Below are 27,578 nucleotides of genomic sequence, written 5' to 3'. Positions count from 1 at the left end.
GGGTTTTGACAAAACTTAATAATTTTGTACCAAAAAAATAAAAAATAAAAAATGTGCCAGAAATAGCGCAAATATTTAAAAAATAATTAAAGTTTACGTCGTAATAATGAATTTGAAGACGAATACTCATCTTTCGGTTTGTATAAAAAGATCTGTTCCTTTCACCAACTGAGTCAGAAGTCATGAAAATTACTATTTCTAAATATATCGGCGAAATAATTCAGTAGTTACGAATGGAATGCAGTTGAAAGGTTTCAGTTTCATCCGAAAAATAAAATTACACACCTGTACTTAGTCTTGTATAAGGATTATATATGAAATTCAAAAGTTGATAACAATGTCAAATTGACCTATTTTACAAACTAGCAAATTAAGGGTGTGACAATTTGTTTCTAATTTGACGAAGAAAAAAGATAGAATTGTCTTGCTACTTTATGCATGCATTGGATTAAACATTTTCAGTTCTATTTATAAACTCGATTAACTTAATGAAGACTGTTAAATACGGATTGTCAAGTTACGTCACGGTTCACAGTGACGCGCGCAGCCTTTGTCTTACTGTTTTAAATTAAATTAACATAAGTAATTTTTAATTTGTCTCTGTGCTATTGACATCAAAATGCGGTTCGGCGTATTTGGGGAGGTATTAGAAACCATGTAAAATTGCCGAGGGAGTCCTCTTGGAGAATTCTACGTTTTCGTTTTTCTAAATTTCTCTGGATATTGCCAGAAAAAAACTAAACAATCGCAAGAAATGTCTGTGAGAATTCCAGGACTGCGCGCGGGTGTTCTTCTGGCGCTTTGTCTGTGTGTCTGTGTCAATCAGGGATTAAAACTAAAAGACTCCTCTCAGCTAGTTTACCCCATTCCCAGGCATCGGTTATGGGACAATTCACGAACTGTGGGATTAGAGCAGACTATGTGCATTGAGGTAATTTTATTTAAAAAATAAATTTGCTTTCAATTTAAAACTTTGATGAAATAAAATTATATCTTTAGAAACTTTTCTAACAAAGTTGAAAATTGTTTATTTCTATGGAATAAATAATAGATATAAAATTAAAATGATAAAACTAAGAATTGATTATTTGTTTAATTTATCATAAATAATATACATGTACGTGTATTTATACACATACATTTTGTTTTGATTTGAATCCATTAAATATTAGTTCCTCTGAAATTCTACCATCAAAATTCAACATTCCTAAACTATTCTTTCTCTAGTGTTTGGAAAACAAAGGTACAATCTAGCTTTTTTTTTTGGGGGGGGGGGGGGGGGTCATCAGTATCTTTTGGAAATCAAGTGGTAAGTTAAGAAGCGAGAATCTGTCGGTTTTTTGGTTGTTTTTCCTGAACTTTGTTACATACCTGTCATTTCACTGACAATATCACTGACAGGGCCAGTACCTTCGTTTGTAAGTCATTATAAATATCTCAAAAAATCACTGAAGAGGGCTTTCTTCTTGCTAATTGCCTAATCAAAGATTCAATAAAAAACGCTTTACGTTCATCAAATAGTGAAGTCTTTTCTGACTAATTGAACATGGGTTGTCGTCTGGCGAGAATGAAAATGAAGAAATAAATCAGGAATCCATTATGGCTAGGTACAATGATCAAATTTACAATAGGTAAGACTCGACTCCTTGTTGTGAAATCAAGGAAATAACCGAACAAAGATATGATTCTCGGTTTGAACATACAATGGTCTTTATAACATTGTGTACACTTCCTTTGATAAACAAAATCCACTTTTGTGGAATGTTCGTGACTGCTGAAGTCAATTGTTTCGTTGTACCGGTTTTTTGCTTCTGCGTCTGGTGGTCTCCTTTCGTGAAGTAATTATAAGCAATAGAATAAGTCCCATACTTGACACCATGTGCGGGTGGGTAAGGACCCCTCCCTCCTTCCTTAAAAATTCAAACTGGTTAAATTCACATCTTATGAGTAAAATTACGAAAATGAGCCTTTGAAACCCCCCCCCCCCCCCCCCCCCCCGCCGACAAAACTATCTTCGCACCCCCTCCCCCGTATGAATTCTGGATCCATGCATGCACGGAGATTCAAACGCTATTACGTAAGGTTATATAAGAGTAAAAAGTAATAACGTTGCACACGGCAGATGGTCAAAACCCGGAAAAATCTTCCTCATTATTCATGATCATTTAATTGGCGCGTAATATTTGCAGGCCAATGATTTATGCGATATGTTTGTAACAAATATGCATAGATTGAATTCTAAAGTACATTTCATTTTAAAAATCGGTAAATACTGAATATTTAAGTAAGACATTATTGCGGAAAACTCTTTGACCCCAATCATGCCCTTTGACCTGATATTGCGGTGGCAACATGTTTAAGATGAACACTTCGTCTACATTTTTTCATCGATTTACATGTTAATTGACATTGTAACAAACATAAAAGCAGTCCTGACGTTGAAAACAAATTTATCTGAAATATTTTGAAAACTATTTGACACCTTTATTGGTAAAAAAGTTTAATATGGTTTCACTAATGTACCACCAGCATGCAAGAATTTTAATTCCGGAAATGACTCGCTATACAATAAAGCATGCTTTAATTTTTCATGACCATAGTATTGTCTCTTTCTTCTGGTGGATCATTGACTGCAATGAATTCGTACAAAACATTTCTGCATTCATAAAAAATATATTTCATAAAAGATAATTTCATATCGTATAATGCACTCACAGCAAAGGAACATATGGATATTTTCACAGTTTAATGAAACTTATATACTAATTATCACTCGTTCTTTTTATTTCAAATTCTTCATTTTGTCACCCAACTGTGCTTTTTCAAATTCCCTTGCTATATTTTGCATGCCTAACAGGGAAATAAAATATGAAAAGTAATGGAGTACGTTTTTAATGAGATGGAGTCTGTTTTGGCTTCTTGAAAACCAGGCATGTTTCTTTTTACACGGCGTCTGTAACCTGGAATTAGCTACATAACCGAATAATACATAAATCTACGTGAGGAATTTAATGGCCCGCATCATCCCGAGTCGTGCAGAATATAATTCCCCTGTGTCAACTGAGATAAATAGAGCCTTGTTAGATTTACATTTCAACAAGATCTTTTCCTAGTCCTGATATTTAGAGTTTGACAAGCAAAGCTACCGAACTTTTTGAAAATAAACTTCGGTGTTCGTTGAAATAAGACGGTGATTTTTTTTAATTTTCCACGCACGAAACGAAATACCTTGTTATACAGTAGTGGGGTTAAGAAATTATTAATATTGTTTTATAAAACATGCATGTGCAACTATATATTGAATTAAGGATGCGTTACATCCTTACACAGCAACCAATTATTTCATTTTGTGTCAATAGCAACAAAAAGTTTATTAACAGTAAATCATATACATATTTAATTCATTGTAATATTTAAATTAAATTTTTTCAAACGTTTAGAGATTATTGTCATAATTTAGACCAAAAAAAATCAGTTTTGAAATTGAAATTATTTTCATAGATCAAGACTAATGACTAGTGAATTAATAGTGATTAACACGTCTAATTACAAAAAAACAGTGAATGTCTGGTTCCCCCCTAATAAATATATATCATCAAGTAAATGAGGCCACATTTTCATAATACAATTGCTCGCGTCACGACCTCTAGCCGTAATGAACGCCTCAATCATTAATTATGGAAATACATATATTAATGAATCGTAGAAATTTCAAGATAAATATGTTTTGGCAATTTTGAAATAGACAGGCAACTTTGAACGAGAGATAAAAAATTATCAAGAATTCTTCCGACTGAGAATGACCTTTTATGGCCACAGAGACAAGACGTCCCGCTGAGGTCAAATGTTAAACATTGGTTTGTTAGACAAAACGAAATGAGAATGGTAATATCAAATTCTCTAACAGAGTACATGGTATATCCAAGAGAGAGAGAGAGAGAGAGAGAGAGAGAGAGAGAGAGAGAGAGAGAGAGAGAGAGAGAGAGAGAGAGAGAGAGAGAGAGAGAGAGAGAGTATTGTTTACTCGGCATCTGCAAATACTGTATAGTGCATAGTTAATTTTATGTGGTAATGAATAAATTCGTGAAACAAAAGAACAGCAGACAGATGCAATCTTTATTTTTAAAACCGGCTTGTCATTTACCTACTCTTGTGGTTTTGTGCTTTATTCCAAAGAAACACGATTAGGAAAATTATTAATTCAAGTGTCACATTTAACAAATTAAAAACATGAAAGTTGTCCAAAAGTTAATTTGTACCGAATTAGAATGTACATGATTTTTAAATTATGAAATGAAAATTCGCAGATTTCCTCGATGGTTTTAAAAAAAAGTAAGGAATTTTAAAGGGGCACCTGTAGTTGGCGTCTGATTTAAATTCAAATTTCTCTGACACCTGTCTTCGCCCTCTATGTAGCCATTCATCTTCGTAAAAGGGGAGCCCTATAAATCTACTGTAATCAAAGACAACACTGGACAAATACATGCAGCGCAGGACCCAGGACACTAAAAACTTTGCATCATTGTAATAAAAAAAGGCAAAAAACTTAAGTCTGTAAGACTGTATGAACGAACAATGTGGCATGGTACATGATTTATAATAGACCATTTGTTGAAGTTTTTAGATGTAGTTGTATCTTATTATATTCATTCCAACACCAGCAAGAAATAAGACATTCCCGGTTATTAAACTTTTTTTTATTATTGATAATCAGTTTACTTTAAGTACTAAGCACATAGTGTCATTTCAGACATTCAAGTAAACTGACCTAGATCCATGCTCGATCGGTTGTCGATATTCAATTTTGTCAGAAATGTGTGTTTCAAAAAAAGTGTCATGGCGGCGAAGATAATGGCAAACAATCTGACAATCCCAGTGATTTAGGATTCTATATTTCCTGTTCATAGATCAAAGATCAAGAATGCCAATTATTGATTCCAAATGATTTTTATTAATAAAGAACCACATGTCGTATATATTTTAAAAAACAGATGATGGATGGCATGCTCAGCTGATTTTGATGTAAAACATCACTTATCGATGGCTCATTGATATTTATGTCAGACAGAAGCATGCACTGACTATCAACTGTGCATGAGATAGCTTATGCAATAAGTGAAACAAAATATCGGCTGAAATATACAGTTTTAAAATTCAGAGAATTAAAAATCATCCATAACCAGTTTTTAATTCTCTGAATTTTTAAATTTTTAATGTAACGAATGCTTGGTCAATTTTTAAATGCTCTTTTTTATTTATAAAAATGACTAGAATCTACACGATAAAAAATGAAAAAAAAAAATCTTAAAAGGGGGTAGATTCCTCTTTGTAGTGGTTAAAACATAAACTGATTTGTTCTTTTTTTTTTTTTTTTGTAGACAAAAGATACCAAATGTGGATACTGTTCAAAGATCCCACTACAAGTCAGAAGCAAACCATTGATTTCATACTTACCCGGGGCATTAATAGAAATCAAATCTCACGTGAATTCAACAGCCGGCGGGATTTTACGAGTCTCCCTGTGTTCTCGATCAGACTCTTTTCGTTCTGAGGAGGAGGACTGCCGTTATGATATGCCGCTTGTTGAATTGAATTCCAATTCTCGCGACATCCTGCTAAATCCATCAAAGGAAGTGACGAAGTCATTTCTACTTCCGGAGGAATTTGTCTGTACACACTGTGTGTTACAGTGGCGATTCACAGAAGGTGACTATCATACATGTCTTAGATGTTTAAGCCCCCCCCCCCCTCCCCCCTCCCACTTATACCTACACATTGTATTTTTTGGGACGATCTTAAAACAAAATGGGCCCCAGTGAAAAATGCGACAGTTAGTGCATTAAAAAGTGATTTAACAGCAATGCATTATAGGGTTTCAGATAAACAATTATATGATATTTACACGTTTTATTTTTGCTTTATTGAAAAACCTAGATAACAATTTTCTTCGTTTTCACAGTATGACATTTTTTATTTGTATATATGACAAAATCACTTTTTTCTACGTCATCACATTTTGTTTTGAAATTGCTCACATTGTGGTTTGGGTGACAGTGACCGTATGTATAAGAATAGTACGGCTTTGTTTAAAATAGCCGTTTGTTGCACTCTGTATATACCAATTAAGACTAATAAGTGCTGTTTGCATGCAAGTTGCATCATAGACACCTTATAAATATTGTTCGGTCATTGGCCTCACGATTAAATTATTGCAGTGGGGCTAAATATCAAATTAACCCATAACGACTGAGTCATTAATAACATTTCGGAATTTTTGAACAGTAATGGTGAAATCGGGGGAAAATACCATAGTATTGCAGTGTTGACAGTATATTGCGAATAGGAAAGTTAAAAGGGCTAAGTTAGTTTAAATTTGTCGTCTAGGCATTTGATGAGGAATCCTTGCTAAACGTGACCCATAGCGTTGTCCAGACTGAGACACAGCGCAAAACAGAAACGAGATAGAATGTTACTCATTATCTACAAATTAATTAATGGATTCTGAAAATTGGATATTAGGACCTTCAATGCATATACCGGTAACCAATAGCTGTTGATTGTTTGGCATTTCTCAGTGTATATAAAATGACATGATCTTTTCGTCAACACATAACCACTGATCACGTATGATGTGTCAAGCTGGGAGCAATAAAACGTCCAGTATTCTATAATAGACAGCATTAAATGACAAAAAGAACCAAAGAGTCTTGTTTCATATGGTCAGGATAGGAAGACAGTAACAAATTGTAAACAACGATAAAGCATAAAATCCATAACTGTCAAACTTTAATATATATACTGGCTGAACTTTAAGAATTAACATTAATTGAATCAAATTGTTTTTTCCTTTTGAAGATAATCAAACCACACCTTCATTTGCTCTTTAAGAGAACAAATTAAGGCAATACATTGTATATCTAAAACTTAGATTTTAATCTGACAAAATCCCTCTTATAATATATGCTGGCAAGTAAGACATGCACATCATTCAAAACATATCTCTATTCAGACACATTTCGATTATTAATTCATTCACGCAGTTACATGTACGTGTACCATCCCGCAAGTGCTTGCTTTCTAGCTATAAGTAATGTCTTTGTGTGCTTTTTAAATTGCATATAAGAATAACACATTTTTATTTTCAATATATGTTCAAACGTTGTTCTCCTAACTAATCACACGTCATAAATTAACATACAGTTCACTACTTCGGAAGATCCTTGCTACATTCTCACAAAAATCACTCTATTTTTAGTTGATCCTAGCTGCAATGGCTGCCTACAGACTACAATTAATTGTGCCGACATCTCGATTACTGATGGCGAACCTTACGCTAATCATGTCCGGAAGAAGCGACAGACCGGCAGAGTAGACCGGCGGTTTATTGTCCACAGCGGGGGCTCTGATACCTGGAACAGAGGAGCTACTCAGTCCCACTGGTCCCAGCAAAGACGTGGACAGAGCTGGTCCATCCCGCCACGGCAGACCGGCGCCATCCAACCAAAGCAGCAACTCCCCCCAGCACACATGCCGAGAACGAACTTACAGAACACACAGCCTAATCGAAACATGCAAAAATTTCAACAAAATCAGGCTAGAAATGTTCGTGTGCAAGGACAACAGCAGATGTCTCCCAACCGAAACGCCTTCCCAAGCGGAAGCCAAATGTCTCCCAACCGAAACGCCTCCCCAACCGGAAGCCAAATGTCTCCCAACCGAAACATCTCCCCAACCGGAAGCCAGAACTTCTTCGATCCCATCGCACAATTTAGAAAAAAACAAACGTCAAGTGCATCTCAATTCCGAAGAGGTTTTCAGCAACCTGGTTTACCTAATGGTTTACTTGTGAAAAATCGTCAGTTACATCAAAATCAACACAAACAAGGGGTAAATTCAAAGTTGCATGCAAATGTACCCACCGTCAATTCAGTTCAAGGTGAAAAAAATAAATTGAACCAAATTCAACAGATGTTTAGAACTGGACGAGGCGGCGTTCCACAAACTCGTGAATTCGTTGCAAACGGAATCAAACGAGTGCAGACTGTTCGGATTCCGATAGAAAGAGAACGAGTATTCAATCCAAATATAATAGATCCTAAGTATCTTGTTGTCAACGAGAATGAGCCTGCCCAGTCTAATCAACCATTGATTCAACAAGTGCCAAAAGTTGAGCAAGCAACTGCAAAACCTGTAACTACAGCAAAGCCTAAGGCTACAACAAGTCAACCAACAGCAGCCCCGATGCCACCTGCGACAACCATCAAACCGAAGAAAATGGGCATGTTGATGCCATTTCGTACTGAATCGCCTCCACAGGTTCCAATGTCTACAACTGTTAAACCAACAACCACGTCACCGCAGCCAACGACAACTATGAAAATAGCCACAACAGTAGCACCGGCGACCACAGGAAGGGTAGAACAAACGACAAAGGCGACGAATATGGAAGCGACATCTAAACCTTCTGATATTGGTAGGACTACATCAAAACCCAAAACCCATCTTGATTTTATGATGCAGCTGTACGAACAGAATCAAAAACAGGGAATTGAGGATCCAGAATTGTTAGCTGCGATAAAAAGAGAACAAGAAATGATGTCCCAGATTCCAAGCTCTGAAACTGTGACTCAGAGCAATATAGATCCTTTACAAACAAATGCTTTTACGCAGGATATGTCAACCGCTTCAAATATTGATCAGTATCCACAAACAACAGGTTCGCAACCTATAAATGAGATTCCTGAGTACATGCATTCACTGCATGATCATCACCATCATCACCCCCATATGGAGGGATTAGAGCCATTTTCAGCACCGGCCGGTGGATTATTAGGCGCTGAACCAAATCCAAATCATCTACATAGTGACAACCACTACCAATTTAAAAATGCTTTTGCAATACCAAAGTATGAAGAAACACCGAGCGCAATTCTTGAGGTCGGAAATATCAACGTACCAAAAGTTATTGAACAAAGATTAAGGGCCTACTTGACAACTAAAACGCCAAAGATAGAAAATATTTTGTATGAAAAGCCAAATGAAGTAATTAGTTATGCATATTCTCCAACCGCGCTTCCAAAAACAACATTCCAAGCCTTACTCGAAACAGAATCCATGAAAAGAAATATTATTGACAACAGCAGAAACATTTATCAAGCTTTGCATACGGTTTACAATACCGAGAGAAGTCCAAATTTTATCCCTGTTAACCAAGGCACTGAAACAGAAAACACTTTAACTGGAGATTCAAATCCACAAGCTACAGAAAATATGAAAGATTCTGAAAAATCTTCGGTTTTTCCAAATGGTATCTTTATTGTTCCTCCGGATTCCAAAGTGGACACTCCACGTGATTTTATGGGGACGCCTCCAGCGTGGGATGCAGATACGCTTCCACCACAGTATCTGAATAACCAACCAGTGTCCATCTATACCGCAGCCCCTATACCTAAAGGGGAAATTTATACTATGAAACCTTCCGACGCAAGTGCATTTGTCCAAATGATCGAGGATCAGTTTTCAAATCAGGAAAATCCGTTATCATCTAAAAATATCATTACAGATCGCTTGCCCTCGAAAGATATATCGGTCAATGTGCCAGCTGCTGACGTAAACCCGGATGTAACGACTGCTAGAAATATGGAAGCTTTGTTTGGAAATGAAATAATGGCAGACACAGAAGCTACTATTAATGAAAAGGATAACACCGAATTCATCCAGGACACCAGTCCAACGACTGACAATAAGATAAGTCTTTCAAAGCAAACAACGTTAGCTTCACCCTCTGCTGGAATAGAGAGTGAGACAGGATCAACTGCAATAAAATCTATAACAACTCCTTCTAATCAACCATCCAATAACGTTGACAGAAGTGCCATACCTTTTGAAGAAACGGCAAGTGTTCAATCGAATCTTCAAATGAATCCTATGTCGGAAAATGTTGTTAATGGCAAAGACAGGGTGTCAACGGGCATGGAAACGGCTGACGTAATAATGAAAACAGAAAATCAGAAACAGATCAACGATGAATTTGTTAATATTGCTCAAGATTTATCAGAGAGTCCACAAATAACCTCAAGTTCAGTCCAAAAATCAAAAGTTCGTGCTTTGCTTCCGGATATTCAAAGAGATGAAAAGACCAAACCAACTCAGAAAACCAACCAATTTACAAAGTCTTCTACAAAACCGACATCAAGGACAACCATGCCATCAGTCAAAACTACACAAACACCTACAGTAACTTCTACAACTCCAAAAGTAATTACGGAACCCAAACCAGTCAAAATATTGGAGCAGTTTGAATATGAAACGGAGAAGCCTGCTAAATATGATGATGTACAAACAACTTCTACAGTAACTTCTACAACTCCGAAAGTAATTACTGAAACAAAACCAGTCAAAATATTGGAGCAGTTTGAATATGAGACTGAGAAGCCCGCTAAATACGATGACGTAAAAACAACTTCTACTCCGTTTACAGAGACCTTCCCACCACTACCGCCTAAAATTCAAATTAATATAAGAGGTAGGAAGCCGACAAAAGTTGAGAATGATTTAAGCAATGCATATAAAAATCAAAGGCCTCAGAAGTTAAGTGGATTTGTGGAAGAGATTGCTCCTTCTACCACACAGTCAGAACAAACCTCAACACCAACAATACCTAGCATTTCGACAAGCACTTTAGCTGCAAACACACCCACTACACCTGCAACAACTCTTGGGTTCTTAGAATTCCTAAGAATGGAAATAATGAAACGAATGAAGGATAGAAAAACAACTTTAGGGAAGGATTATACGCCTAGCTTACTAAACACAGCTTCGATGTCCTCTGCCCCAACGACAAGAATATCAACGACAACTCCAACCCCAACAACAACCACATCTCTACCAACAACAACGCCGCTGAACCTGGCATACATAGAATTGTTTGATCCTGAAAGATACAAGAAAATAATGGCAAAGATTTCAACAACAACAAAAGCACCACCAACTACAACAACAACCGCAACAACAACCACAACACAGCCTTCGACAACTGAGGGATCTACTAAATCATCATTTACTTCACCAACATCGCTCAATTTTTCATCAAAGAGAAAAGAACTTAAGCTGAAAACTACATCACCAACGACGACAAGAACTACAACCAATAAACCTTCTACTACTACTACTACTTCTACTACGTCTACTACTACAACTTCAACAACCCAGCCATCAACCACTACAACCACAATGAAACCAACAACTACCACATTATCCATGGCTTACCTTGAACTCTTCGATAGAACTCGTTATAACAAACTCCGCCCGAAAACGACAGCAAAACCAACAACAACTACTGAAAAAACAACAACAACTGAAACGCCTACAACAACATTAGCTCCTGAAACCACTACAGAATTAATAGTGAAAAATGAAATACCTGAATCTTCAACTAAAACAATCAAACTTGCTCCACCTACTAAGCAAGCTCTATCTACCAAAGCTAAAAAGACAATAACAACACAGACTTCAACATCACCTACCACAACCACTGCAATTCCTACGACAACTACCCTACAAACGACAACAACAACTCAGACAACAACAACTCCAACAACAACTCCAACGACGACAACGACAACGAAAGCTCCAACAACAACAACAACAACAACAATTGCACCTACCACAACAACTTTATCGCTGGCTTACCTGGAGATTTTTAATCCAGATTTATACAAGCAACTACGGCCAAAACCAAAAACAACCACAACAGAAGAGCCAACAACCTCAACAACTATAACAACGACTGATATTCCTACCCAGTCATCTACTGATTATTCAACTACGGATCAGTACGAAACAGAAAAAGTAGGGGCTTACCGTGAAAACAACAGAGTGATTGCAACAAATGAATTAAAGACAAAACCAACAACGTCCACGTCAACGTCTACCTCTACTACCACAACAGCAACAACGACAACGTCTACAACCACAGAACCAACAACAACTACAACTACAGAGCCGTCAACAACTACACAATCAATGGCGTTTTTGGAATTGTTTAATCCAACGTTGTATAATAAACTTCGTCCAAAACCAAAGACAACGACGACAACGACCACAACCACTATTGCACCACCACCTTCAACAACAACAACGCCTACACCAAAACCAGTAACAACAAGAAAAGTAACGACTTCAACAATAGCTCCAACTACGACGACAACTGAACCAACAACTACGTCTACAACAACGGAACCAACCACAACTACCACTCCAGAACCGACAACTACCACAACAATGACCACCACTACCACCAGACCTACTACAACTACTGCTAGTCTCGCATATCTGGAATTATTTAATCCTAAACTTTACTATAAACTTCGACCAACTACCACAGAATCACCAACGACTACCACAACACCTACAACGACTACAACGCTTCGAACAACAACGGAGGCAATAACAACCACTACTACTTCAGAACCGACAACAACCACTGTCAAACCGACAACTTCCACTACAAATCCAACAACGTCCACTATTAAGACAACATCTACCACTTCCATATCAACAACAACTCCTACAACTAAGAAGCCTACAACTACTACTTTCAAATCAACAACAACTCCAACAACTATAAGGCCAACAACCAGTACTTTCAAATCAACAACAACTACAACAACTAAGAAGCCTACAACTACCACTTTTAAATCAACAGTAACTACAACAACTGAAATTCCAATGACAACGACAACAACAATCCCAACATCAACATCCACGGACGAACCATCAACTCCATTTGTTACTGATGATACACCTGTAACTACACTGAAGACAACGTCAACAACGGTGTCAACTACAGAACAGGTCACTCCAATAACAACTAAAAAGATGACCACTAAGATAGTTAAACAGAAAGCATTAGACGCCAGCCCTATATCCACAACAACAACGGAATCTACGACTTCACAATCTACTGTCCAAACAACAATTAAGGAAACTAGAATTATGCAAGGGACAGAGCAAAATGTTCAAGTAATTAAACCAGAATCATCAAACTCCGCACATGCTTATCTTATTGTTAATGACAACGGTCAAAAAGATCCGTCAGCATATAGGAAAACGAATCGTGAAGTTAAGGAAGGCTTCGGTGACAACTTTTATGCCGACAGTCTTTTAGAAAACAGCATAAATGAAAAGCCGGTTAATAAAAATTCAGCCAAAAAGATTGAATCATTCATTAACAATGCCAAAAAATCAAACATTGATATTCCTGGACCAGTGGCAAATCAGTTGAAAAACTTATTTACCCAGCAAAGTAACACAGCGAGTAATTTTAACGAAGAACCATCTATCAAGTCAGATACATTGACTTTGTACAAAGTACAGGACAATAGACAGCTAAACTCTACCGCTGACGATAGATCTGTTATCACTAAACAGACGATCAAACTCACAACAACTTTGCCTGATGCAGGACGACAAACTACTACAGTAGAAGATAAATCTGCTGTGACTTCACATAGTACAGCTGACCACACTACTAATTATCCACCTACTGTACCAAGCTACACAAAGAAAAGTACTCCTACAACCAAAACGTATACTATTAAAGCTTTGGAAGATAGTACCAGAGCAACAAATGGAAAAGACAATTTAATCAAAATCAAAATCAACGATCAAATATACTTCTTAGACTGGAAGAAGTTACAAGCGCTTGGCTTGATGTCCAAGACTAACATGCAGTTCGATTTTAGCACATCCAAATCTCCTCCTCAATCAAGCACAACTTTATCACGTACGACGAGAGATGTTCAGTCTGTGACAAGTTCGTCATATCTTTCTACATCACCGGTGACTCAGCCGACTACGACTTCAGCCCCAGTTACTTCAACGACAACAGCTGAGGTACTTGATGAATCAGCTTCTTCTTTAGTGAATCAAAGGCAGGAGTATGACCCGGAGCAACAAGCACTCACAACTCTACTGCAATTAGCTGAAAAATACAATGTTGTTATTCCAAGAGACTTGTCAAAACAATTCAACAAAATATTAGACGATAGCAGGAAAAAACGAACTAATCAGCCGCTAGGAACTCAGTCTACTGCCCCAACAACTGAAAAAGAGACCAAAACTTCCAACAATGTAGAAAAGAGTACAACCCCAATGCCAAAGGAGGACACGAAAGGTCAAACAACTAGTCCATCACGTCTTGTCGAGCTCAAAGTTGGTTCTGAAAAATACTACGTTGATTGGGATCAATTTCAATCTATGGGCTTTATCAAAAAACGAGACAAGACGCTGAATAGAGTTGGCGTTAGTACAACTAGTACAACAAATACTTTTGAGACAACGACGGTTCCCTCGTCAACTGTGTCAGATAAGAGTCTCAAACTAGATGGTAAATATGTACCTATAGTAACTTCCATTAATCTGACAACAGTGAAAAATATTAATACAACACCACCCTCGTATTCTATACTAAAAGAAAACTCGTTTGGAATCTATAACTCCGATACCACTCTCCTGCCTCCCAACGCTACACAGGTTATGTCCGAATTCCAACAAACTGGTTTAAATTCAGCCAATACTAAAGACAAAGACTTAATTTCTGCCATAGATTTGATAAAGAATAACTTAAAACTTCTTGAGGAAAGGTTGTACGGAAGTTCAAACTCCAACACTCAGCGAATAACTTCTGCAATTGGAGATACTCTGCGGCAAAAAATAACAAAGAAAACTTCATTGAAGAATGAAGGGGATAAACCAAATATTACTTTTCTAAAAGGAGATAGATTTCGAGCGTTTTCGCAAACTCCTATTGAAAAGAAACTGACAACTGCACGAGACACGGTGATTCCCACGGGAAATGAGGAACTCTACAAATTATATGCAATAGACCCACCTGTTTTATCAGATAGCATTAGCAAGGACACCATTTATCAACATCAAAATAACAAAGACTTACTATCGCATGATGTTGAAAGTCTGTTTAATACTAATCGTGAGAAAACATTTGAGTCACTGTGGAACATGAATGAAAAATTTGTTACCAGTAGGAATAAAAGAACGACATTTGAGCCATACTCATACGTATTTTCGGTAAATTTGCCATCTTCCTTTGAAAGACAAACAAGAAAGCCTAGTTCGTATCTATTTCAGTCAAACCCTTACTACGAACCAAGGAGATATAATGACAACAAACCTACTCTAATGGGCATAGGTGAATATAGACAAAGCAGTGACAGCATTATGCCTATCCAACTATTTCCGGGTATTGATAATTCTGGGAAAAGTGCATCAATGTTCAACTCTATAGAGGATAAACAAAGGAATGATGTGAAAATGTTTTCCAAAAATCGGAGGGTAAATACAGCTAAAACAAAAGAAGATATGTTTTTTCAAGATTCCCTTGCTGATACCCAACAAGACCTTCATCTTTCTGTCCATGATGTAAAACTTGGAACAGATGGAATGTATCCACAGATGCATAAACGAAAGGGGCCACGTCAGCATAGTTTACGAGAGCCGTCTATGCACAAGTCAATAAAAAAGACAACAGCTGAAACGACAATGTCACCATTGTATCTGGGTAATGAAGATAATGTCCACAAAATTATAAAAGTCACCCAAATACAAAATAACCGACAAAGCTTAGGACCAAGTGACGCTGGGGTTTTCCAAGCAGGGAAAAGTCGGCTATCAACAAGAAAAGGCAAAGAGACGTGGACATTTAACGATAAAGCACTTATAACTGAACAAGCAAAAGCTCCACAGCAAATCGAAACCTTTCAAACTCAACAGTCTTCAACGGCAATTAAAACAGGTCAAAAAGCAATGATTTCAAAAGCAACTTCACAGGAAAGAGCAACAATAAAGACAACAAAAAATCTTGCAACTAAGGAGCCCACAACTACCCCTACAACACAACCAACAACTAAAACAGAAAGACTAACAACAACTACGACACTCTCTACGACAGAACAGCCAACAACAACTACAACACAGTCAACAACAACTCAACCAACAACCACAACGACAGAAAAGCCAACAACAACAGAACAGCTAACAACAACCACAAAAAAACCAACAACTACAACACAAAAACCAACAACTAAACAGCAAGAAACAACCACAAAAAAGCCAAGAACTACAACACAAAAACCGACAACAACCACGACACGGCAAACGACAACAGAACAGCCAACAACTACACAACCAACAACAACTACAACACAGCCAACAACTACACAACCAACAACAACTACAACACAGCCAACAACTACACAACCAACAACAACTACAACAGAACATCCAACAACAACTACAACACAGCCAACAACTACACAACCAACTACAACAGAACAGCCTACAACAACTACAACACAGCCAACAACTACAAAACCAACAACAACAACAGAACAGCCAACAACAACTACAGCACAGCCAAAAACTACACAACCAACAACAACAACTACAACACCGCCAACAACTACTACAACACAGCCAACAACTACACAACCAACAACAACTACAACAGAACAGCCAACAACAACTACAACACAGCCAACAACTACACAACCAACAACAACTACAACACAGCCAACAACTACACAACCAACAACAACAACTACAACACAGCCAACAACTACGACAGAACAGCTAACAACGACCTCAGAACAAATAACTACAACAATGGAACAGCAAACAACCAAATCTAAGCTAACATCAAAGCACCCAACAGAAACCTCTATTCGTTTGAAGGCAACAACACCGTCAAAAAAGTTGGCAATATTACAAAATGATTCAGAGGGTGTTTCCATGGATCGAACGGATAGCTTTAAAAGTCAGGGACCAATGATAAATACGGAAGCCGGACCTACAGCAACCCAACCAGTAAACAAAGATTACATTGATATTATGACAAGACATTATATCGCAAGGCTGATTCAACAATTAGCTGCTAATCTAAGAAAGTCAAAAACGTCTCTGCCCCCTGAGAATTTTTTAGTTGATACCGTTATGAACCGAATGAGAGAAAAACAGACAAAAACTGTACCTATCACATCATCAAACACAAAATCAAGTACAACATTCATAACCCAGTCGGCACAACATTCTTCTATGAACAAACAAACCACGGAACGTCAATTTTTAAGCACATTTCCTCAGCAAAAGCAAAATCAGGATCAGATACAAACCTCAGTTGGAAATAAAGAGGAGTTAAGTAATTTGGTAACCAGTGTTGTTACTCAGTTTTCGCTTCCTGAAACAACCCCCTCTATACATGAAAATCAAAGCCCAGTAAAAACCACTCCAGTTCGAAGAACGAGGTCAACTCATGAACCACAACCCGGAACAAATGGTACATCGGCTGCCTATGAAACAGCTACCACGGAATATAAAATCAATACAGAAAAGGATATAACATCTACAACTGATTTAAAAACACATACAGCTATTGGAACAAACAAAGCCAAATCAACCTCTGCAGAACCCAGTTCTTCTGGGATTAAGGAGATTCATCATTACAACACTTTTGGAGCGAATTCGTTTTCTGAAAATGAAAATTCACCGACAAACACAGTAACTGCCACTGACAATACAGAGGCAATGTCATCAGCGCAAAATAAGGACACGGCCTACAGTGGTCAAAGCCCTTCTTCTGATAGATTATCAGAAACGTATAAACTACAAGAAAATCAAATGAACAAAAATAACGTAGACGAGTACGCCATGGACGTGAAATCGACATCAGCCGTGGATCCGCCAACTACTGATAGTAAATCTAAACTACAATTTTCAACGACAATAATGGAAAGGAAGGGGTCTGTAAGTAGTACAATTGACAAAACTAATACAGCATCATCTAGACCAAAATTGACTGCTGTTGTTTCTTCTGGGTCTCAGGACTATATAGACACAACAACAGGGATATCTACATTAAATAAAGACATTACGCATGCCGATCATTTAATTAACGACGAAACATTACCAAACTTAGAATCAACGACAAACACTGAAGCAATTGATGAATTAACGAGTTACACCTCGGCATCGCCTTCATCGAGTTTTCTATCTGAAACGCCTTCAAAGGTTACTAAAATACAAGCTGCATTTGGTGAACTTCCAATAAGTGGAACGTTTGAAACGCTGGAAAAACAAACAACAAAATCCATTGCTACATCAAAACAAACATCTGATAAATCAGTAGGCGAAAATCTTTCCACTTTTGAAAATGCAAAAACATCACAAACAACATCTGTTCATTCATTAGACACAACACATGATCAGTCCATTCTTAGTGAAACACCAGAGAATACATTTACATCATTTTACGCTGATGAAGCGAATGGTAAACCAAAAACGTCAGTGACAGATCACCAATCGCCCAGTCAGACGACAATAGATCAATCAACAACAACGGCCAACAAAAACACAGAAAAACCTGCCGTACAAACATCAGATATGACATCTACTTTGTCAGGGTCTGCAATTGCTGGGACATATGACACGACAGTCGATAAGGTCCAAACATCTACCGACAGAGAACAACAAAAGAGAATAATTTCGTCAGAGGGAACAAAGAAAAAAGGAGATGGGACTCAACAAATAATAATAAATTCCTCAATAGATACAAAAAGTTCTACAAGACCTATTACCGGCACTGCAGAACAAACACTATTTACAACAAATGAAAACAGCGACCAAACAAATACAGGGCAATCCACACTAAATTCATTATCAGAATCAGATGGGATGTTAACATCTACGACTGAAAACGTTAAAGCCAATGAAATCATAAAATCAACTACTAGAATGCAAAAGCAAGAAACAGAACAAGAAGAATATTTCAATACACAAAGAACAGTGGACGAAAATCCAGCTTCTGTTAGAGATAATACCATGGCTCAGATAACGAATGAGAAATCTACTGAACAGGCCGGTCAGAATATGAAAACAAAGAGTGTAAATGATTACACAGAGTCTAAACCAACAGAGAATGTACCTTTTGAGTCTTTCTCCACAAAGGCCACATTACCAACTTTAGGAGATCAAACACTTTCAAATACACAAATGTCAACAACAACAACAATGAAACAATCACATGAATTTGGAACAACGGGAGCAGAAAACATTGAAAATATCTCTGTGACAGAAACTACATTAAGTCCCAATACAACCACAAAGACTTCAGTAGCAATTACAGAAAGTCTTAATAACAAAACATCTTTGCAAAAATCAGATTCAGTACCAAAGACATCCGAATTTTTCTACGATCATCCTGAGGCCATTGCAAACAGAATTTACGACAAACATGACTTAAAGGACAGCGATATGTTTTATTTGAAAGATTCTGAGTCCTACAACGCTGTGTATCACACAACAGAAAAGGAGCTGATTACAGATCCTCCAGAGCCAACAGAATCATGGGCGTATCTAGAATTATTTGACAATCGACAGTTCAAGAAAATACAAGAGAGACAAAAAAGTACTAGAACTCCTAAAACAACTGCATCAACCTCAGGAACCCCAGTCTATCTATTTACGACTACACTGTCCCCTGAAACAACTACAACAGCATCAACAACGACAACAACAACACAACCAACCACCACACCAACAACACCATCTACAACTCCAAATCTAGCTTACTTAGAAATATTTGCTCCAGATGAATATAGAGAAATCATGGCAAGATGGAGAACAACAGAGACACCAACAACAACTACTTCCACGACAACAACAACAACTACTACTACTACAACAACTACGACACCAGAACCTACAACAACTACGACACCAAAACCTACAACAACTACAACACCAAAGCCGACGACAACTACTCGTAAGCCGACAACAACTACACGTAAACCTACGACAGTAGTAACTACACGAAGGCAGACAACAAGAACTACTACACCCAGGAAGACAACACGTCAACAAATTATATCAACAAAGTCTTCCACGCCAACAACAAGACTCAATGCAAAATCAACAAGAGCAGACGCTGATTTAACAACAAAGGCCAAAACCCTTAAGAAAAATTTAACGACAACTTTGAAATTACTGAACACTGGTAGTGTGAAAGGTGATCCTCGTAAAGCTACAAATAAACAAGATCAGGTAGCCAAAGATAATCCAATGACTACAAAAGAATCTCGTAAATCAACCCTGTCTCCGAAGAATGCGGACAAAATTGTCTATACAGAATTAAAATCCCTTATAAACGAATTCAGCAAACTCGCTGAAAGATATGAAACAACAATGAAACATCTAGCGACAAAGACCTTGACAACACCAGAGGCAGAGATAACAGAGAGCTCAGTAAATGCTGTACCCACTTCAGATCCTACGGTATATGTAACAGCTGCATCTGAAACTCGGGCCCCGGAGACAAACGGAGCTTTTTCGCAGACAGCAGCAAGGAAAGAAAAACAGAGAGAGGCATTTGAGGAAGTGATAACATCTTCAACATTAAGAGATAATTTGTCATCAACAACTAGTACGTCACTCAGTACAACTCAGTCATCAACGACTAAACTAACAAGATCTTCAACTGAACCTACCACAACAACAATGCCAACGACTTCCACAACTCAACCTACAACAACAACAACAATGCCAACGACTTCCACAACTCAACCTACAACAACAACAACAACTCCAACAACAACTACAGAAACAACAACTCCTACTACAACCACAACTACAACGACAACAACTACTACAACAACACCCGCACCAACTACATCTACAACACTCCCAACAACGACAACCCCTAGCCGGGCATTTATGGAGCTATTCTTCCCGGATCTTTATAAGCAGATGTTTCCTGATCCCACGACAACAACACCCGAACCCACAACTACAACAACAATCCCGACAACGACGACAACAACTGTTGCTCCCACTACTACCACTACAACTATCAAACCCAAAACCACTACCACCACAAGGCGCCCAACCACCACCACACCAACCACCATGACCACAGAACGGACAACCACTACTACAATTCCAACGACGACAACTACACCAACGACAACAACAACAATTCCAACGACGACTACGCAGCCTCTAGCAATAATGGAACTCTTTAATAGACACGAGTTTATGAAAATTATGGAGAGAAGGAAATCTACGACTACTTCTACAACAACAACTACAACTACTACCACAACTACTCCAAAACCAACCACAACACCCGCCCCTCGCTGGGAAAGAAAAAGTACCATTCAATCGTCTGTTCAACTAAATAGTGATACGATTCGTATCATAAACCAGGTCGACCCAAATGCCAGAATTGCCTCATCTAATATCAAGTACTTATTTGGGATGCCAAATCAAAACTATGACACACAGTCTATACAAAACAAACAACCTATGAGAAATGACATTGTTACTCCTTTATCAACGGTTACTGGTGATCTTATACACGATACTACAAAAACAGGATATTCGTTTAGCAATGTTGTTTCAACTGAAGCACAACAACAGGGTTCTTACAAGACTCCAGAGATAACATTAAAAACGACAAAAAATCCAACTTTGACTAAAAGCCCTTCACGACAATTTGAATCAGACGCAGAGAGGCTCATCAGGCTAAAGCAAGAACTTGAACGCGGAGATATAGACCCAAAAACATTCCTAGACTTGATTCTATACAAACGCCCTATGACAAAGAGGCCAAATGTAGACACAACTAGCTCTCCAGAATTGAAAGTATCAATAATGTCGGAAACTCCCATGGAACAAACGTGGGTGACTTCAAATGCTATTATAAACAAAGTACCTTCTTTAAAAGACCCCGTTACCGCCAAACCTATTCCACAAGTGTTCCAGACAACAAAAATGACGTCGTCTCCTGTCGTTTTCAGTGCAAGAACCACTTCAATGAAACAGGGGGCACAACAGTACACCGAAGTCCCGAAATCCAATAGAGATTCACATCAAAACTCTGTTGTCTCGAATGCTCGAGAACCACAAAGCGATAGCAACCGAAATCAGCCCCAAGCTCAAATGAATGACATACCAAATGGACAGTTTGCTAAAGACACGACACCTTCTCAGGAAATGACAAGGGATATCGTAGGACTGCAGGTGGACGCAGCTCCACTCATAACTAAAAAAGCCTTTAATCTTTTAAGTTCTGGTGGAGCCTCTCTTGATGTCCTTCAATATCACGAAAGACAAGCCAGTCAGGCTGGGGTACCATCTGGTCTGGGACAGCCAGCAGACAGAGATATGTTCAGGCAAGAAGTAACGGGGGTACCGGTACAACAGCGGGCTGCTTACAGTGGACTAAGTTTCAGTGGACTCAGCGCCCAAATGGCCCCAGTGTTTGCTGATTCATCGGGACATCAAAGCCAGACAATGAGCCCAGACCGTTTCGATAACTATGATTTTGTTAATGGAATATCTGTCAGACGAGGGCATCCTTTAGAAATCAGAACTACAACTGAAAGTTGGATGCCGAGAACTCAAGTTCAGGGTAGTCTTTCGCAAATGAGCCGAATGAATAACTATATGGATCAAAACAACATGAATAATTTGAACAATGCAGCTCTTGGATTAACTGCACATGAGAGTTTTGAACAGAAGTTTGGATTAAGTAACTCGGTAGGAAAACCGTCCATAGATTTCACAGGTGGCAGTTCAAGTTTAGGAAATCTGGGAAATGTCGTGTCTTCAGGATCAATTTCGTCATTTGAAAACAGGCGAAGGAATTCCCTTCAAAATAACAGATTTGCAAACGGTCAAATAGTATGGGATTCACATGCAGGACAAGGATCACATCAAATGCCTGATGGGCAAATTTTTACTCAAGGTCAAATGTCAAATATGAATCGATTTAGTTCTGGTCAACTATCAAATGGAAACAATTTTAATTCAAGAGCTTCGCCTCAGAGAAGAGCGAACCGTGTTGTAAATCAGCAATTCTCAAACCCAGCTCCTACTGAAAACGTACAAATCAATTTGTATGAGTTTGGTTCGGAGAACCAAGGGCAGGGTTCTGGTAGATTGTCTAATGGATTTGGCGGAGCGGCAAACGTACCATCATCATTCCAGCCACAAACACGCGAGTCCATACAGAGTCCAAGTCAAGCATCAAGACCTCAACCCTTGGGAAGTCTTTCCAACCCAAATAGTGGGCTAGAATCAGGTGTTCTTGTATCTGCAAGCGGGCAAAATATGGAGATACACGTTGCACGAGGAATTAAACAGAAAACGGGTGCAGACAAAAATGTCATATCGCATTCGCTTGGTTCACATTTCGCATTTGTGCCTGAAAGTCAGGGCCCAAGTGATATCTTGATGCCAAATTCTCAAATGCTATCATCACAAAAATTAGGTGGTGGAAACTTCCGAACATTTGGTCAGAAACCGCGGCAACAGCAAGCAAACCCAAGGTACAATCCAAAGCAATCGAATGGTGTGCTGATTTCGAGCAGGTCGGAGAACAGTTTTGGAAGATTCGACAACAGCGGATTCACGCGGCCCCCAGTCACCCCGTCCACCCCTCAACCTGAATTACCTCGGGACATTCCTTTTAGATCTGGTGGTTCTTTATCTAATGTTCCAAATCCACCACCACCACCACCGCTTCCGTCACGGTTTATGCCTCAAGTAAAACCTCGGCCCCCAGCTCCTTCTAGAAACACGATGGTCAGACCCTCTATACCATCACAGAATGTAGCGCCGCAGCCGTCCAACAACGTATGTGGTTATCGAGAAGTTCTTCACTGTGAGGGGCGGGGATTCCATCGACGTTTCCCTGGTATTGGTGAACAGTGCGTGAGGACTTGCACATCTGGGCATTGCCCAGCCAAGCGCTGTCAGTGTGAGTGTAGAAACACTATGACGGGATCAAGAAGGCCGTTCAGATCATCCAATCCTCTCCACAGTAACATGTTCCAAGGCAGCAATGTCTGAACAGTTTGTGAAGACACTCACTTCCGGATTCTTTCTAAATTTTAAATGTGTTCAATGTGTTGATGCATCTGCACTGCATATTTAACTGATTTGACATGTGTTACTGACAGGCAATTCGTTGGTAGACATTTACTTGTTCGATCCCCTTTGATCAAGATTTAAGCAATGAGCTGTCAACGCGAGACACTGAGGTTGAACGTTGTTGATTCACACGTGGAATCCTAAAATAGAGAAGACGTACAGAGTAACTATTAGTTTTCTCTTAATTTTTTTCAGCAACTCAGTTTATTGACTTAATGGAGCTGGTCTTCATCGATGATTTTATTTGATTTTTTCCTCCTTTGGTATTTTTAATTATGTGACATAAATTAACTTCTTGCAAAACCTTTTTTCGCCTTTCATTTACCATATTTTTATAACTAAATTGAATTTTTCCATGTTTCCCACTGAAAATATGTTCTGTGATAATTAGTGATATTTAGTTGGGATGGAATTGATATACAAGGACTCGTTTTTATCTTTAGTTGGATAAGGGAGGGGTTGCCGTAGAATTTCTTTAACAAAGTTAGCAAAGCAGAGTTGTCATTTAAGATTGTTTGCATTAATATGTGTAATTTTGGAAATGTTATAAACTTGATTACTTGGACCCATATATCTTGCAATAAAAATTGCGTGTCTCTGTCTGAATCGTGAGGTTTTGTTGACACACTGATGAGAGATGACCTGTCAGTTATAAATGATTCTGCATGAAAACCAGAATTTCAGGTTACAAGGTATAAAGGTGCAACAAGCAAGCAAGATGGCGGTTGTAATTAAGATTGAAATTTATGCATCGATTGTATATACTAGAGCGTCTGATACATATATTTAAAATGTTCACAATATTTGGTGCAATTTTATTTCTTGAATGTAATTTTGTTACGTGAATACAGGTCTACTTCACTCATTTAAAGGTCATGTGACTGGGCGTTGTATTATTTCCCTTTTTCTTTATTATTTATAACATGGTGCTGTTTTAATGAATAAACTGTTTAAATATATCATGTTTTTCACGAGTCTTAATTAATTCCTTGTTTTAATTCATTAAATTTAGAAACTGTTACCTAGAGATTTGTAGACCTAATTTAGCTTCTGGCAGATTTCTATAAGCAAGTAAACAGAATCATTTTAACACGAGCTTGGAGTTTGGGTAGTTGTGTCAGACAGGATTGTGACGTAGGACTGTCTAATTCATTGCTGGCCACTCGATCAGCCATGGTTCATTGAAATCTACGAGATTTGTCTGGCTTTTGAGCTAAGACCACACAATCTTTTTCACCAGCGTCATTTTTAACTTGTTTTGATACAAGAGATAGAACTTTGCGTCCTACCGAAAGTCCACGGTCTTGTTAAAATGGTTCTAACATTGGCATCAACTGAAGTACTGGCTGGAGTTAATTTTATCGATTATTATTTCATAATAAAATCAACCATATGTTATTTTGCATGACAAGTAGTTCCTTGTCTGTATTTGAATTACACACATTTGTAATATGAATTTGAGAAAATCCCATGTTAATCATAAATGCTGTGTAATATTTAAAGATATGATTAATTCCATCAAACTATGTGTCAGTGATCGAAATATTTCTAAAATTTGTTTGGACCCAAGCAATACTGAACTATAGTCTCGTTCAACCAGACGCTCGGCTGTCTCCGTTAATCTCCGACAAGCAAGAGAGTCTCTCTGTTTGCATTCTCTCACCAGAGGTCGTGCAGCACTAAAACTACCAGACAATTACAATGAATTTATCATTGTTATTTTAGGTGTTAGTGAAAAGGTTAAAACATAATGCATATATAATATATCGTAGAACATATGTTGATGATGGAATTCGTAAACTCTCTACATTATTTCAGGAATGGTGGTGGGGCACTTAAAAACAAAATTAATCAAAATTAATGAAAAATAATGATTTAATTGAATTTCAATTCAGTGCTTTTAGATTCTGTTGCAACCACTATTGAAATACAACCTCTTTTGAAATAATTATTTCAATAGTGGTTGGTTGGGAAAATATGTTTCTTTGATAAAGAGGCACTTTGAAACCACGTTTGAAATACAACCACCACATAATTACTTCAGTAGTGTTAGGGGTGAATTTTAGTATAATTTACATTGTAATTCTGGTTGTAACGCGCTTTCTAAAGGCTAAAAAATTATTCTATATCGTATAAAAATGTTGCCTACGTCATAGTAAGACTAACGTCAAAAATGTATCAATACGCCTGACGTTACGTTTGAATTCTGTACAATTTTACGTCATTTAAAGGTCAAATGACCGCTTTTACATGTATCTACAATGAAGGGTAAAAAAATTAAATTATAAGCAATGAATTCAATATTTATTGAAACAGTTTACGCTTTTGAAATTACTATTTCAGTAGTAGTTCGGAATAAATTTAATACTAAAGATTATTTTGTAACCACTCTGTTTACACATGTGAACAAAGAGAGATGTATATCACTTTTTACTTGTTAAAAAATTTAAAATGCAAGAAATACTTTTTTGATGAATTATTTTAAATACTCGTTAAATGATAATGAATAACTATTTGTAATTGGAAATCAATAATGAAATACATTCACAGCCTATATGGGAAAAATTATCATAAAAAGCGAAATATGTAATGAAAGTTATTGACTTGTTGAATTTTGATAGCGGCTACATTATGTTTCTTGTAATGAAATACATCCTTATACACTTTTGAAATAATTATTTCCACAGTGGTTGTATTTCAATATTGGTTGCAAAGTGATTCATCTGCAACGCCCTATTAATTTACCGTATAAACATGTCATATATCATGTTTATATTTTGATACTAGTTTCTCTATTAGTATTGATACAACTAAAAACTCAATGCCTGGAATTGCACCTGGTATATCTACATGTAAATATCGGTATCTCGAACATGGGATATTCTGAATACCCCGCATATGTCGAAGTCGGCCGCCGGTCCCGGCCGTTTTCCCTACAGCTAGTGTATATTATATATATGATTTGAAAAACTACTGAAATCTCGAATACGGTTATCTCGAATACCCCGTTTATGTCAAAGTTTGTTTACGGTCCCAGTCACATATTTTACCTGGGTTATCTCGAAGTGGTCTGCAGCTGGTCGCACCCTGCATGCCCCGCCCGCGGCAATAAATTCACACCTTTCTATCAAGACTGATAGTCAATTAACTCCACGCTTAGCCAGTGCAGCTATCGATGCACGGTAATTGTTATAACAGCTCACTCCGGTGATTGATAAAATAAATCAGTTCACAGCTCCCAAAAGTAAGCACCCCTAACATTACCGATGAAATGAATAACTAGAGCCGAGCTCGTTGCAAGGCAACGAATAGGTGTTCCGTCGCAACTTCGTGTCGCGAAAGGATTGTCCATCAGTCTGATTAAAATCATCTCCTTCTTCTCACACTTGTCAGAGCCTGGCATACCCTGTATTGATAAAAGGCCATCTTTACACGACCTTTTTTCTTACCAATTAGAGCTTTAGAAAATTGATTGGGACTCTTCAAATAGAGACAAACAAATTAATTCATGCCTGTTTTCTATGTAACCTCTAGACTGAGTATTGAACAGTTGCACTACTCATTTAAAAACA

The 27,578-nt window shown here is 37.7% G+C and overlaps 2 protein-coding genes across 2 annotated transcripts; both read left to right on the top strand.

Annotated features, from left to right (window-relative positions):
• The first annotated feature begins 590 nt into the window (after positions 1–590).
• LOC117680491 (uncharacterized) lies at positions 591–8,459 on the top strand. The gene is made up of 4 exons (XM_066086464.1): positions 591–931; positions 5,379–5,706; positions 7,256–8,278; positions 8,362–8,459. The coding sequence occupies exons 1-4, from the start codon at positions 755–757 to the stop codon at positions 8,457–8,459; spliced, it is 1,626 nt and encodes a 541-aa protein (XP_065942536.1). The 5' UTR covers positions 591–754.
• Positions 8,460–8,645: 186 nt separating this feature from the next.
• Positions 8,646–24,965, top strand: LOC105325503 (serine-rich adhesin for platelets). The gene has a single exon (XM_034465954.2). The coding sequence runs from the start codon at positions 8,674–8,676 to the stop codon at positions 23,923–23,925; it is 15,252 nt and encodes a 5,083-aa protein (XP_034321845.2). The 5' UTR covers positions 8,646–8,673; the 3' UTR covers positions 23,926–24,965.
• Positions 24,966–27,578: the final 2,613 nt, after the last annotated feature.

This window comes from Magallana gigas, chromosome 1, assembly GCF_963853765.1.
Source record: "Magallana gigas chromosome 1, xbMagGiga1.1, whole genome shotgun sequence".
Classification (NCBI taxonomy): Eukaryota; Metazoa; Mollusca; class Bivalvia; order Ostreida; family Ostreidae; genus Magallana; species Magallana gigas.
The sequence above is the reverse complement of the archived record's forward strand: the minus strand, read 5'-3'. Positions and strand labels throughout refer to the sequence as shown.